This window comes from Bos grunniens, chromosome 26 (genome assembly GCF_055505025.1).
Source record: "Bos grunniens cultivar Pamir isolate PY7600 chromosome 26, Bosgru_T2T1.0, whole genome shotgun sequence".
NCBI lineage: Eukaryota > Metazoa > Chordata > Mammalia > Artiodactyla > Bovidae > Bos > Bos grunniens.
The window spans coordinates 46,623,296-46,638,043 of NC_141190.1; the positions used below are offsets into that span (position 1 = coordinate 46,623,296).

At 48.7% G+C, this 14,748-nt stretch overlaps 1 protein-coding gene across 4 annotated transcripts in view; it reads left to right on the plus strand.

Moving 5' to 3' along the window:
- DOCK1 (dedicator of cytokinesis 1) overlaps positions 1–14,748 on the plus strand; it is a 562,075-nt gene that overhangs the window by 496,736 nt on the left and 50,591 nt on the right. For 2 of the 4 annotated variants that reach the window (XM_086377711.1, XM_086377712.1), the window contains exon 39: positions 6,183–7,266. The exons of the other annotated variants lie outside the window; for them this stretch is intronic. In XM_086377711.1, coding sequence (XP_086233837.1) covers positions 6,183–6,254 — 72 coding nt within the window. In that variant the 3' untranslated portion in view covers positions 6,255–7,266. Of the gene's footprint in view, positions 1–6,182; positions 7,267–14,748 lie in introns of those variants that run through there. 4 annotated transcript variants of the gene reach the window in all.

A 14,748-nucleotide genomic window follows, 5' to 3' on the forward strand; every position in this document is an offset into this window, starting at 1 on the left:
TGTTTTTTTTTTTTATTGAAAGATAATTGCTTTACAGAATTTTATTGTTTTCTGTCAAACCTCAACATGAATCAGCCATAGGTATACGTATATCCCCTCCCTTTTGAAGCTCCCTCCCATCTCCCACCCCATCCCACCCCTCTAGATTGATACAGAGCCCCTCTTTGAGTTTCCTGAGCCATACAGCAAATTCCCGTTGGCTATCTATTTTACACATGGTAATGTAAGTTTCCTTGTTACTCTCTCCATACAGCTCACACTCTCTTCCCGTCTTCCCATGTCCATAAGTCTATTCTCTATGTCTGTTTCTCCATTGCTGCCCTGTAAATAAATTCTTCAGTACCATTTTTCTAGATTCCATATATATGTGTTAGAATACGATATTTATCTTTCTCTTTCTGACTCACTTCACTCTGTATAATAGATTCTAAGTTCATCCACCTCATCAGAACTGACTCAAATGCATTCCTTTTTATGGCAGAGTAATATTCCATCATGTATATGTACCACTGCTTCTTTATCCATTCATCTGTCGATGGACATCTAGGTTGCCTCCATGTTCTAGCTATTGTAAATGGTGCTGCAATGAACAATGGGATGCTGCTGCTGCTGCTGCTGCTAAGTCGCTTCAGTCGTGTCCGACTCTGTGCGACCCCAGAGACGGCAGCCCACCAGGCTCCCCCGTCCCTGGGATTCTCCAGGCAAGAACACCGGAGTGGGTTGCCATTTCCTTCTCCAATGCATGAAAAGTGAAAGTGAAGTCGCTCAGTCGTGTCCGACTCTTCGAGACCCCATTGACTGCAGCCTACCAGGCTCCTCTGTCCATGGGGTTTTCCAGGCAAGAGTACTGGAGCGGGGTGCCATCGCCTTCTCCGGAACAATGGGATACACGTGTCTTTTTTCAATTTTGGTTTCCTCAGGGTATAAAATCTTCCCCAAAGCAACTTCTAAGTTGATTCTGTGCTATCAGGACTCATAACTCATCTTAGTGGCTGAGTCGTTTCCGATTCTTTGTGACCCCATGGATTGTAGCCCACCAGGCTCCTCCATCCATGGGATGTCCTAGGCAAGAATACTGGATGGATTGCCATTTCCTTTTCCAGGAGATCTTCCCAACCCAGGCATTGAACCCAGGTCTCCTGCATTGCAGACAGATTCTTTACCATCTGAGCCACCAGAGAAACCCCTTTAACTCGTCTTAGATACCTGCTTTATTTTTTTTTTAACACTTTGAGACAAGTGAACAGGGAATTCCATGAAGGTACTTATATTCATTTCTTAGGACTATGGTAACATAGTCCTGCCCTCTGGGCACCTTTAAACCTCAGGACTCTATGCTCTTGCTGTTCTGGAAGCTACAGAGCTGCAGCTGGGTGTTGGCAGGGCCGTGCTCTCCAAGAGAGGACAGTGCAAGGGGTGAATCTGCTCCCTGCCTCCCTCTTGGTTTCTGGTGATGCCGGCAGTCCTTGGCTCGTAGACGTATCACTCAATTGCTGGCTCCTTATTCACAGGGAGTTTTCCCTCTATGTGTCTCCATATGTTCTTCTAAGAACATCGGTTTGGATTTAAGGCCCATGCAATCCAGTATGACTGCATCTTAATTTGCTTACATCCAGAGACCCTTTTTCCATGTAAAGTCAGGTTCAAAGATCCCAGGGGTTGAGACTCAGCATGTCCTTTGAGGGGACACAGTTCTAACCCCCAGCAGCACCTGTATCAGAAAAGGATGAAGGCTGCTCTGTCTGTGGCTGTCAACATAAACCACATCCTTTTAAAATGATCACGTGTGTTTTACTTGTTCCCCTCTGTCCTTGATACAGGATGGAAGTCAAAATATTCAGAATAGCATGGGGACTGACCAGAGGCCACTTGGAAATGGTCAGTGAATTATACTTGGTCCTGTAGAGAAGCAGAATATATTTCTTTGTAGAAATGAGATGCTTTCACGGTTAAAGCCAATTATTAAAATTGTATTAGCTTAGCCAGAGAAATGCAGTTTTTCAACAAACTGCTAAAAAAATGTGGATCTGTTCATTTCCCCAGTGGCTTTCTGGCTTACAGTGTTCTAGAGATGGAGGGTGGTCAGGTGCTATGGAGCAGGCACAACAGGAGGCGGGACCCTGCAGAGGCCTAGGAAGCCTGAGGGCCAGAGGCCACTGGGGCTGAAGGAAAGTGCGTCTCTACTGATGGCCCCTTGGGGCTCTCACGTTCTCTGCCAGCACTGACATCTCCAATCACATCTCAGCTCTCCTCATCCCCTCACTCTGCATCTTCTGGCTGCACCCCAGCTTCTGGGGCCTCAGCCGTTGTAGACTTTCCTGCCTCTGCCCAGCAGGCCTCTGCTGCCCCTGCCTTTGGTCATTTCGTCCCATCTCCGCTTAATGTCACCTCTGCTCCAACGCCCATCATGCCCCCTTCTGTTCCTGTATAGCACTCACCACGATTTGCAATGATAGATGGGATACCAGCCAGTCCTAAGGGAAATCAACCCTGAATGTTCATTAGAAGGACTGTGGCTGAAGCTGAAGCTCCGATACTTTGGCCACCTGATGTGAAGAGCCAACTCATTGGAAAAGACTCTGATGCTGGGAAAGATTGAAGGCCGGAGAAGGGGGTGACAGAGGATGAGATTATTGGATGGCTTCACTGACTTGGTGGACACGAATCTGAGCAAACTACAGGAGACAGTGAATAACAGGGAAGCGTGGCATGCTACAGCCCCTGGGGTCATAAAGAGGCCGAAAGGACCTAGCAGCTGAACAGTAATTTGCACATAAGATTTCTTTAGTGAGTCTCCCAATAGACTGTGAGCCCAAGAAGACAGAGACCACACATATTAATCCTGCACATTAATCTAACTCTGAGACCGAGCTAGGCCTGTAATGCAGGGGGCATTTGTTAGATGGACAAAGAAATCAATGAGAGAATAAATGAACGAACAAATGAGTGAATACTCAGCATTTAAGGATGATTTCTGGCAGATGCGGGATGGTCATGGCCGGTAAGACAGTTGGCCTTCAGTAAATAATACATTGAGGAGGCAAGTGAGTTTGCTTTTGTTTTAAGCCAGTGTAGCCTCATATTGGGGGCTTTTCTGGGAGCTCAACTGGTAAAGAATCCACCTGCCATGCAGGAGACCCTGGTTTGATTCCTGGGTTGGGAAGATCCCCTGGAGGAGGGCGTGGCAACCCACTCCAGTATTCTTACCTGGAGAACCCCCATGGACAGAGGAGCCTGGCGGGCTGCAGTCCATGGGGTCGCAGAGCTGGGCACGCCTGAGGGACTGAGCACAGCACAGCGGTCACCCCAGGCCAAGCACTGTGCTGGATGCTGCCTGGGCATTATGAGTCTCCATGGCAATGCAGGAAGGAAGGTACCACTGTACTTCCAATTGAATATGATGTTTAATATTATTGTTAATAACAATATCGATAAAATAATATAATAGACCCACAACCATAGGAAGCAGACTTAGGGGCTACCAAAAGGGAAAGGGTGGGCTACCATCCATGGGGTTGCAAAGAGTCGGACACAGCTGAGCGACTAAGCACAGCACAGCCCAGCTTCATGTGGAGGGAAAAATGAGCACGTTCAGCCGAGAACAGTGGCTCTGAACCCAGACCCTCAGGAGACCTTTCAGGTAGACACTCCTGAGGCGGGGGGTGGATGAGACTGACATCAAGTGGGTCAAGGTCAGGGACACTGCTGGACACCGTGGAAGGCAGGCAGCTCCCTGGGTGCAGAATCATCCAGCCCAGAATGTCCGTAGTACCCAGGCTGAGAAATCCTGGTTTTGGAAAAAGCCAATTCAAATGATAAAGCATTCTTGGCCAAAAGAGAGGGGCTGAAGGAATGTCCTCACATGCTCCTGTGTTTTGGAGGAGACAGAAAGATGGTTCTGGTAAAGTGAGCATTTGGCTTACCTGGAGTCGGGAAGGTTAACTTGATTCAACTTGTTCATCAAAGTTTAGGAGAATTGTCTTCATGGCAGCTGTTAGGGTTGTGTTGGCAAAAGCGATTGAAAAGTCACTTTTGAATACCCATAACTTCTCCAGGAGAATATTTTTAAAAAAACATTTACTCATCCATGTGAAGCTAACATGAGGGTGAGTGCAGGTGAGGGAGAAGATTTCATCAAACAAAATTTGAAGTACCTGGATGATGAGCTCCGAAGCAAAAAAATAAAATCATTTTAGCATCAACAAGCATTCAATTTCCTGGGAACAAAAGAACAGGAGGAAGTTGCAATCATCCATCTTCTCTATCAGTTGGGATGGGCTGGAATCGGCTGGGGCCTCAACCTCTTGATGTCTCAGTGATGCTACCCAGCCCAGGTGGTTCACTCATGCTGCCTGCCTGTCCTCACTTCTGGGGACGCAGGTGAGCGCAGCCTCAAAGGGACAGTGAGTCCCTGCCTGGCCCCTGCAGGCTTAGCTCAGAAAAGACCCACGTGCCGTGCTCTCGTGTTCTTTGTTTTTTGTCGTTTGGCTGTGCCAGGTCTCAGCTGCAGCACATGGGATCTCTGGTTGTGGCGTGTGAACTTGGTTGCAGCGGGTGGGATCTAGCCCCCTGAACAGGGATCCAGCCTGCCCCTGCATTGGGAGCAGAGTCTTAGCCACTGGGCCATCAGGGAAGTCCTGGTGCTCATGCCATTGACTAAAGCAAATCACGTGAGCCTCGGCGGGTGGGGAAGTACGCATGGGGGGAGCCGTGTAGCAGCACCTCCATATACCAGGTAAAGCGGGTAGATCGCCAGGACACTTAATCAGACGGGTGAGCCGGGGTTCTAACCAAGGGCTCTCAAGGCGCAGGGAAATTACCTAAGTATGTGTATGTTCCAGAAAAGGCAGCATTCACTCTAATCCCTCAATTGCACACTTCCCGCAACTGGACATGTGAAAACAGAGCAATCTTCAGAACCTGGTAATGGGCCTTGAGCCCAGTTCCTCCATATGGAGTTTCTTTCTCGGGTTAGGGAGGGGTTGGGAACAACATGTCCCGGCTGGGCGGTGAGGGAAAAGGAGCACCAGAGAACCAGTGGCCACGATGCCCGAAATCCCAGCAGGCGAGAAGTCTGGGCAACGGGAGGTCACAGCAGAAGATAAAGTTCAGCATTTCCTGCCAGACACATTCATTTAAGAAATAAGAGCAAGACATGGTCGTATTATACCTGCCAGGTATGGGTATATGTGATGATTTGAGAAATAACACCCTCCGTGACTTTTCTGGAATAAGACAGTGGCTGAGGTCATTGCTACAGATGAAGAACTTGACATCGGGAAGGACTGGATGCCTACGTTTCTGTTCTGCACATCCAGACTGAAATTCTTTTTTTTTTTTTTTAACATTTTTATTGAAATACAGATAATTTGCAATGTTGAGTTAGTTTCAGGTTAAGCAAAGCGATTCAGTTACACACACACACACACACATATTCTTTTTTAGATTCTTTTACAATTTAGGCTATTACAAAATACTTCGTAGAGCTTTCTGTGCTGTACAGTAGGTCTCTGTTGGTTATCTGCTGCTGCTGCTGCTGCTGCTAAGTCGATTCAGTCGTGTCCGACTCTGTGCGACCCCATAGACGGCAGCCCACCAGGCTTCCCCGTCCCTGGGATTCTCCAGGCAAGAACACTGGAGTGGGTTGCCATTTCTTTCTCCAATGCATGAAAGTGAAAAGTGAAAGTGCAGTCGCTCAGTCGTGTCCGACTCTAGCGACCCCATGGACTGCGGCCCACCAGGCTCCTCCGTCCATGGGACTTTCCAGGCAAAAGTACTGGAGTGATTGGTTATGTACTAGATATATAATGGTGTGTATCTGTCAGTCCCAAACTCCTAATTTATCTGTTCTCAACCCCTCCCATCCCCTTTGGTAAACATAACTTTGTTTTCTATGTCTGTGCGTCTGTTTCTGTTGTGTAAATAAGTTCATTTGTAACATATTTTAGATTCCACCATATAAGTGATATCATATGACATTTGTCCTTATCTGACTTCACTTAGCATGATCATCTCTGGGACCATCCATGTTGCTGCAGAGGGCGTTATTTCATCCTTTTTTTATGGCTGAGCACTATTCCATTGGGTTTACATACCACATCTTCCTTATCCATTTATCTGCCGATTCTTGGGGGAAAAATATCTCAAAATGGGTAATAGGTGGCAATTGATTCAACCCACAGAAACTGGAAGGAAGGGACCCTCCCGGCCGAGACGCCCCAGGGAGCCAGCTCTCCTACAATGGGGGACCCTGACCTGAGCTGTCAGCTGTGAGAGTCACGGGCGCCAAGCAGCCATTAACACTTGAAATATGCAACATGCACTGGATCCTAAGGCTCAGCATGAGAAAAGGATGCTGTTAGGAGCTGAACTGTGTCCCATGGAAATTCATGTGCAGGAGTCCTGACCTTCCTACCTCAGAATATGACTGTGTTGGAGGTGGGTTCTGATCCCAGGATGGCTGATCTCCTTATAGAAGAGGCGATCTGGACACAGACACACCGAGCAAGGACCCTGTGAGAATACGGCTGAGGATTTGCTTTACAAGCTGAGGAGAGAGGCTTCAGAGGAAACCAGCCTTCTGACAACTTGATTTCGGTTTCTAGGCTCCATAACAGGAAGGAAATAATATGTTTAAGGCACCCGATCTTTATCGTGTGTGTATATGTGTGTGTGTATGAGTATGTGCTAAGTCGTGTCCTACTCTTTGCTGCAAATCTATGGGCCGTAGCCCACCAGGCTCCTGTGTCCATGGAATTCTCCATGCAAGAATACTGGAGTGGGTTGCCATCCCCTCCTGCAGGGGATCTTTCCGACCCAGGGATCGAATCCACGCCTCTGACATCTCCTGCACTGGTAGGCGGGTTCTTTACCACACACGCCACCTGAGTACTTTGTTACGGCAGCCTGTCAAATATCTCATGAATTTTGTGTTTTTGATTACGTGTTGAAATGGCAATATTCCAGCTATAGTGAATATTACTAAAATGAAGGCCACTTTTTAAAATGTGGCTACTAGAAAATCTAAAACTGCATGTGTGTCTTGGCCGATGTTCCGTTGGATGGTGCTGCCCTGAGCCAGACTTTGCTACTGTTGGGGACGGTTTCTGCTAGTGCTTCCATCCACGGACTGTTGGAAAATCGATGCTTGCCTGCCCCTCCGTTTGGGGTCCTCACTGGCAGCGGCGTTGCTCATGTGCCTGTTGAGATATATTCCTTACCCTAAATGAATATTTGAAAAACTGAAATAAATCTAAAATAAATAGACATTGACTTCATTGCTGATTCAAGAGCCACATTTGAATTTTCTCCTGCGTTATACTGAAAACACAAGAATTTCTTTGGTTTGATTTTACACCTGTTAAAATTGCAATTCTGGTTTAAAACCATATATTCAGCTCAGTGGTTAAAGAATCTGCCAATTCAGGAGACGTAGGTTCCATCCCTGGGTCAGGAAGATCCCCTGGAGAAGGAAATGGCAACCCACTCCAGTATTCCTGCCTGGAAAATCCCATGGACAGAGGAGCCTGGTGGGCTACAGTCCATGGGGTTGCAAAAAAGTTGGACACAACTTAGCAGCTGCAAAAAACAATAATTCAGGCGAGAGGCCTTCATACTACAGTTGAACTTGAAGCCTAGAAATGGCTGGGGACCACGCAATTGTAGAATAAATGGTATCTGAACCTGGCAAAGCTGTGACTGGGGCATCACGCCATTGATACAGGCTGTCCCCTTAGGTGATTAAGGAAACCTTCACTCTGTCCTTAGTAGGGGGGAACCTTACTCATCCTAGAGCTCATTTTCAGTGACTGTTTTCAACATTCAGCTTCCTAGGGGGAGGAGGGATTTACAGAATCCAGTGCAGATTTGTGTCCTGGGAACTGTGCTCACAGGCCCTTAAAGGAGCTGGTGCCCGTCGGACCTCTCAGACATCGGACACCAGCATCTGCGGGGAAAGTCCAGGGCACCAGCACAGGACTGGGGTCGGATTATATTCAAAGTCTCTCCAGCTCTGTGCTCAGAAAGCAGCAACGCTGAATGGATTTTCTGCTCCATTATATTGGACCCTCCAGCTTTTGAATTAGGCTCTGTTATCTTTCTGTATTTCTTCTGCACAAAAATCACTCTTTTATTTTTGCTTTTCCACCGTTTAAAAGTTTTGAATGTCCTTCAGCCCAGCTCTTGGTCTTTTCATCTTTTTCTTTCTCACCAAAAAAAAAAAAAGAAAGAAATGTCATTTCCATCTGTTTTCCGTTTCATTCTTCTGCCCTTATTCCTTCCCGGGCTGATAATTAGCCCTCACTCTTTTTCTGTTCTCGTTTCACCACCCGTTTGAGCCCCTCCGGAAAGCCCGCTGCCAGATATTATCGCGGCATTTGAGCGTTCTGTTCCGAAGATGCTCTGAGTTGTCTGTCCTATTGTGTGTGGTTGAGGCCTAGTAATTTTCAATAAAGCTCTTAATCCAAGTACTTCACTGAAAATTACCAGGCTTCTCTATGGAGGGCGCGTTGAAAATAGAAGCCCTGCTCTCAGGGAAATGGAGTCAGAGTGAGGGAGGCGGTGAACCTGATGTTCACCACCTCAAAAACCGGGAACCAGCCTGGCACTGGCAAAGGGGGCTCGTGGCTGACGGCCCACGTGGTGTCTGAAGCTCTGGGACTATTTTCGACTGGAGCTCTGTCTTCTCTTCCCTTAAAATAACCTCTCCTTGACGAAGTTTGCACTTTGCCTTGTGCCCAAGTCAAAAAAAAAAAAGGCGGCATCCTACATCATCCCGTGAACTAAAAATAGGGGTTTGGAAGCAAGTTTCCACTTTTAGTGAAATGGCTGGGTTGCTTTTCTGAGTATTGGGGCTGACATTTTCTCACCCTCTGAGTTTCCTTTTTGAAAGCACAGTTGTCAGTCAGAGGAATTACAGGTACGAGCATCCCATCACCCTCTTTCTTGGTATAGTCTCAGCATTTCCAGAATTTTTGGAAATCCTGATATTTGCCAGAATCTGTTCAATTAGCAAGAATCTGGCTGGAGTGAGCATAGAGATCGTGTGTTAATTATGACTGGGCTCCCAGAAAAGAACCGTTTGTGATCAGCACAGAGAAAATCGAAGTTTGGACTTGGTATCAACCCTGCTCCCCCCATCTGCCCACCCTGCACGACCCCTCACTTGTGTTTCTGCAACCCAGTCTCCTGGGTGCCAGGTGCCACCTGCCTGCCTGAACTTGGGGAGGCCAAAGGCCTGCCTCGAGCTGAGAAGTCTAGAACCAAGGCTAATGGATGAGCAGGCAAATAGCAAAACCCGCCCTCTGACTGTTGCACTGCGGGTTCAGAGTCTACCAACCTAACAGGTATGGGAGTGATTCGCCCTCCTGAGGAGAAAGGGCAGACTTCATTAGAAGGTGACCTGTAAACCATGTCTTGAGCTTCCCTGGTGGCCCAGTGGTAAATAATCCACCTACAATGCAGGAGTCACAGGAGACGCAGATTCGATTCCTGGGTTGGAAAGACCTCCTGGAGGAGGGTATGACAACCCACTCCAGTATTCTTGCCTGGAGAACCCCATGGACAGAGAAGCCTGGCAGTCAGACATGACTGAAGCTACTTAGCACACATCACAAGTTGGGTCTTGGAGAAAGAGATGAAGCCTGCAAGGTGATAGCTGGGAGGAGCTGGGAGTCTGAAGAGTGGGGGATGGGCAGGGATTCCAAAGAGTGGGAACCATATTGATCCAGGCCAGGGCTTCTGAAGCCAGTCTGTCTATCAGCGGGGTGAGGTGGGGGTCCTGGGAGACACAGATGCAGAGAACTTGGGAGCCAGTCTGTCCACGGCCTTGCATGTCTCCTAAAGATTTGACTTACTCCATAGTCACGAAGCGGGCTTCCCAGGTGGCACTAGTGGTAAAGAGCCCGCCTGCCAACGCGGGAGACGTAAAAGACACGGGTTCAGTCACTGGGCCGGGAAGATCTGCGGAAGGAGGGCATGGCAACCACTCCACTTTTCTTGCCTGGAGAACTCCACGGACAGAGGAGCCTGGCAGGCTATAGTCCACAGGGTCGCAGAGAGCTGGACATGACTGAAGCGACTAAGCATGCACGCACATAGACCCAAGGAGCCAGTGAGATTTTATGCACATAAGCAAGGTTGCCTTTACTGTCCCCCTTTCAGGGAGTGATTTGGGCTCACAGTGGCAGAAGCCCGGTGGGCGTGGGCTGGGGCAGGGGTCCAGGCACGGGATGTGGGGGCAGTGGGGACTAGGACAGGCAGGAGACAGCTCCAGAGGCTTGAAGTCAGCTGATTGCACAGAGTCTCTCATATGGGGTCAGTGTCAGATGTGTGCATGCCCGGAGGAGCTGGGTACCCAGCACGGCTCAGAGGCCTGAGCACAAGCCTCCCGTGGCTGCAGAGCTGACAGGGGAGCAACTTCCAATCAGTCCGGGGAGGTTTGACTCCCTTCCAGGCAGCTCCGGCAGCTCTGAGTGTTTCGGCTCCTCTCCTTTACATGGGAATTCTTGGTCAAAGTCATTGATTTTCTAGCTGGCGGTCCCCAGGCTGTGTGGGACATCTCTGGCCTCCACTCGGCCGGTCACACTCTTGGCCGTGGGTCTCTATCAGTCCCTCCGGTCCAGGGACGGCTGTCTGTGCTCCTGTCCAAGGCTGCTCCCACCCCCCAGGCCCCAGACCCCCAGGCCCATCCAGGACATCACTCTGGCCCATCTGTCTTCTTCCCACTGGCCGCACTGTTTTCCTCCCTACTGGCTAATACGTACTCGCCTGCTAAGTTGCTGCAGTTGTGTCTGACTCTTCGCAACTCTATGGACTGTAGCCCACCAGAGTCCTCCACCCGTGAGATTCTCCAGGCAAAAATACTGAAGTGGCTTGTCATGCCCTCCTCCAGGGGATCTTCCTGACCCAGGGATCAAACCCACGTCTCCTGCATTGGCTGGCAGGTTCTTTACCACTAGCGCCACCTCGGAAGCCCACATACTCGCCTACAACCATGCTATTATTTCCCCCATCTTTTAAAAAAGTTCTCTATCATTCTAACTCCCCTCTCCAGCTACTGCCTGTTTCTTTTCTTCCTCAAATCCTCCTCCAAGAACTGTCTGTACCCCTCCTTATGCTCTCTGAACCCACCCCTGTCACAGGTGCCCAGTAATTACTGCAGAGTGAGGGGTGAGTGGCAGAGTGGGTCCATTCTCCTCCTGATCAAACCACCAAGCAAAACGCAACTATCTCTTTCAATGCCTGGTTTAGGCTTTCTAAGGGCTTGCAGAACTACAAAGGTCCTTTATTAAAGAAAAAGGCAAAAAATCTCTTTGTTTTTAAAAAAAAAAAAAAAAAAACTGTTCGTTTCCTATTTTCCTCCCAGGGGCATTAAAACTGAGCAAATCATTTTCCATTTAGATTAATAAAGACTTGCTGTGGGGCAAAGAGGAACATGCTTTTGAGGAGCAGTAATTCCTGAGTACGTGACAGTCCCAGAAGGCAGGATTCATCTTCGAGTCAGTGTGAGAAGCCTCCCATCAAGGTTTCTTAAGTCTGGCCCGAGTCCTAGATCCCGCTGTGTGTCCTGCCCTACTGGAGGGCAGGCAGCCCATCCAGCCACCTTTCTCAGGCGGCTGGTGCAGTGATGTGTGTGCTGTCAGAGAGCGTGGTGTCATTAAGTGAAACCAGGCAGCTTTGGAGTAGTCCACAGTGAGAAGGCTCCATTGCAGGGGTGGGGGTGGTGATGCTGGACCTCAGAAACGTCTTCAGAAAGTGTCCAGCCTTTGCTCAGATCAGTGGAAACCAAGGGAGACCAGCAGAAGACCCAGGATGGGGCGTGGCTCAGGGAGAGAAGGAGCAGCTGAGAGAGAGGGGAGGAGCCCACAAGGCATCTCCATTCTGTAAAGGAGAGGACTTGCAGGACCCTCTCCCTGCTGGACCACACCCCTCAGAGCCGCCATGGAGACACATCTTTCCCGAGGACTCCAGCCCCTCATCCTCGGGGGACTGGGAAGAGATGCTCACTCAATCACTCCTGCAGTGAAGCCCTCAATCACCAGGATGGAAGGCTACTTCTGGGTCACCCTGACCCCCTCGCTGCTGATGACCCTAAACCAGTTCTCTGGAATCCCACAGTGTTGAATCTACATCCCTTTACATGTCAGAGACCTGTGCAGGACCCTGGAAAATTAGAAGGTGCTAGAATATGACTCGTTTCCCAACAACCACCCAGAAAACTAGGTGAGTTTTAGAGTGACTGAAATCCAAGCATCCCATGAAACATCTTGACTGGCAATTGGCTCACAGCTAGTTAGTGATTTCGCTCAGAGCTGCCCATCAGTATCCTGGTGGGTCACGGCCAGGCTGTACTCTCCTTAAGGGGGCTGTTGTGCAGGCTGCCATCTCACCTTGCACCTGCTGCTACTCCCTGACCCAGTGAGATCAGTGTTGTCTCCCTGCCCGACTGGTCACTCGTCAACCTCACAGTTGGGTCAAAGCAACTGCCAATATGCTCTCTGTGGCCAGTTCTAATGAAGAAGTTTCATCAGGGAGAAAAAGGATTTTCTGTTCATGAAACTTGCAGAAATGAAACTTGGAGAGGTTCCGAAGTAAAAGGTGATTATCTCAAGAGAATATAGCCAGAGGTCATCTGATGAAAACGGGGAGTGGGGAGGGTGTGCTCCACGTTGCAAGGCCAAGGACACTATGAAACGGATTCCGGACTTCTAATCAGAACACGAAGCTGAGCACTGATAGGATGCTTTTTTCATTTGCGGCCGTGGTGACCCTCATCGACCTATGGCACGTCTAAGAACAGGGCCTGGGCAGGATGTTCAATCACACAGGTTAAAGCGACTCTTCTACCAAGATAATCTAAATCTCCGTTATATGAAATCTGTTTTCTCTCTGGCACAGAAATATTTTCCAAGGTATTCACATGGGAAATATGAGTGACCCACACTCTGTGGAGCCCTAGCCAAGTAAAAGTAGAAGCAGATCTCCTTAACGCAGGAGGCTTTAAAACAAGCAGGGGTGGGGAAGAGGAATATACGTTTATAGAAAATCTGACAAAGAGCACAACCATGTGACCCCTGAGTGAGTTGGATATTTACTCAAGACTTGCATCTGTGCTGCGTGGCTCAGATGGGAAAGAATCTGTCTGCAATGCAGGAGGCGTGGGTTTGACCCTTGGGTTGAGAAAATACCCTGGAGAAGGGAATGGCAACCACTCCAGGACTCTTTCCTGGAAAATTCCATGGACAGAGGAGCCTGGCGGGTTACAGTCCATGGGTTGCAAAGAGCCAGACATGACTGAGCAACGTTCTCTTTTTCCACTTGTATTTCTTTAAAAAAACAATTACTTTTGCTAGGTATCTAAAGCAGCTCCTCTGTCTAGAAACAGATTAAGCAGTGAATTAGAAGCCCTAAGACTGTAGGCAGCTAAGGGAGTGGTGTATTGGCCACTGAGTGAGAACTTCAACTAGAGGTAATGATTTCTTTGAAATGGAAATGTACTGAGGGAGGAATTGGTCACTGGAGCTTAAAAGAAACATAAAAAGTGGAGAAGCTCCCTCTTCTGAGAGATGGAGGCTGGGACTCTGGCAAAGGACCTGAGCTCGCTGGAGCAGCAGCTGGAGACATTCAGAGGGTGCAGACATTCGGAGGGTGAGAGCTTCGGCAGGATGGAGGAGCCAGGAGAGGCTTCCTGGGGAGAGAAGCATGTGGTCCTCCAAAGAGCATCTCAGCCACTTTCTCTCTCTCCTAGCTGCTGGTCCTATCTCTGAAATCTTTCTCTCCTTTGAGCTTATCTTTATGATGTCTTTCAAAGTATTAAAATACAATTTCGGAATAGCTTTTTTCTCATCAAAAATAGCAGATGGTGTCTTTAAGCAGCAGCTGTGTAAAGAGTATTTTAAGTCTATTGGGTGATTCAGTAATAAGTAAGGCCCTCGACTGGGTGGTTCTGCCAAGAAAAGGCAAAGACTGGCAGGCAGGTGAGGATTCAGCGCCAAGGGTATGCCAGGTGTGGGACCAGCTCCCTGTGTTCCGAGTGAAAGCCTGGAGTTAAGGACTAGCTTAGCATCCTTGAAAACCTATTCCAGGAGGAGGGGGTGGAGGGCAGCTGGAAGGGCTGGCAGATGGTCATTGTTACGGGCTGAATGCTTGCATTCCTGCAAAAGTCATATGTTGAACAACCCTGACCTCCTGCCCCATGTGATGATATACCCATGTGATATGTTTAGATTGGGTCATAATGAGGGTGGGACCCCCATGATGGGATTAGTACCCTTTTGAGGAGAGGAAGGAGATCTTGCTTAAGGCCATACAAGCATGCAGTGAGAAGGCGACTGTCTGAGAGTCAGGAGAACCCTCACCAAGACCGAATCTGCCTGCACCTTGAGCTTGAACTTCCCAGCCTCCAGAACTGTGAGAGGATAGTGTCTGTTTTGTGGGATTTTGTTACAGCAGCTCCAACTAAGATGGTCATCGAGAGCAGGAACTTTGGAAAACGATGAGTCTACCCCACTTTCTGCCCTTGGGCAGGTAGCTTGCCTGTCCAACCCCCAGCTTCCTTATCTGCAAAACAGGTGTAATAATAACACCCACCTGACGCGACACTTTAATGAGACGATGCAGGTGGCATCTTGCTGGACAAAGAGTAAGCTGGAAATCACTTGCCTTCATGATTGGTGCTACTAACTTATGGGGATACTCCCAGTGGAGAAGTGGGCAGTTCATGTCTAGGGACCCAGTATGTGAGGTGGT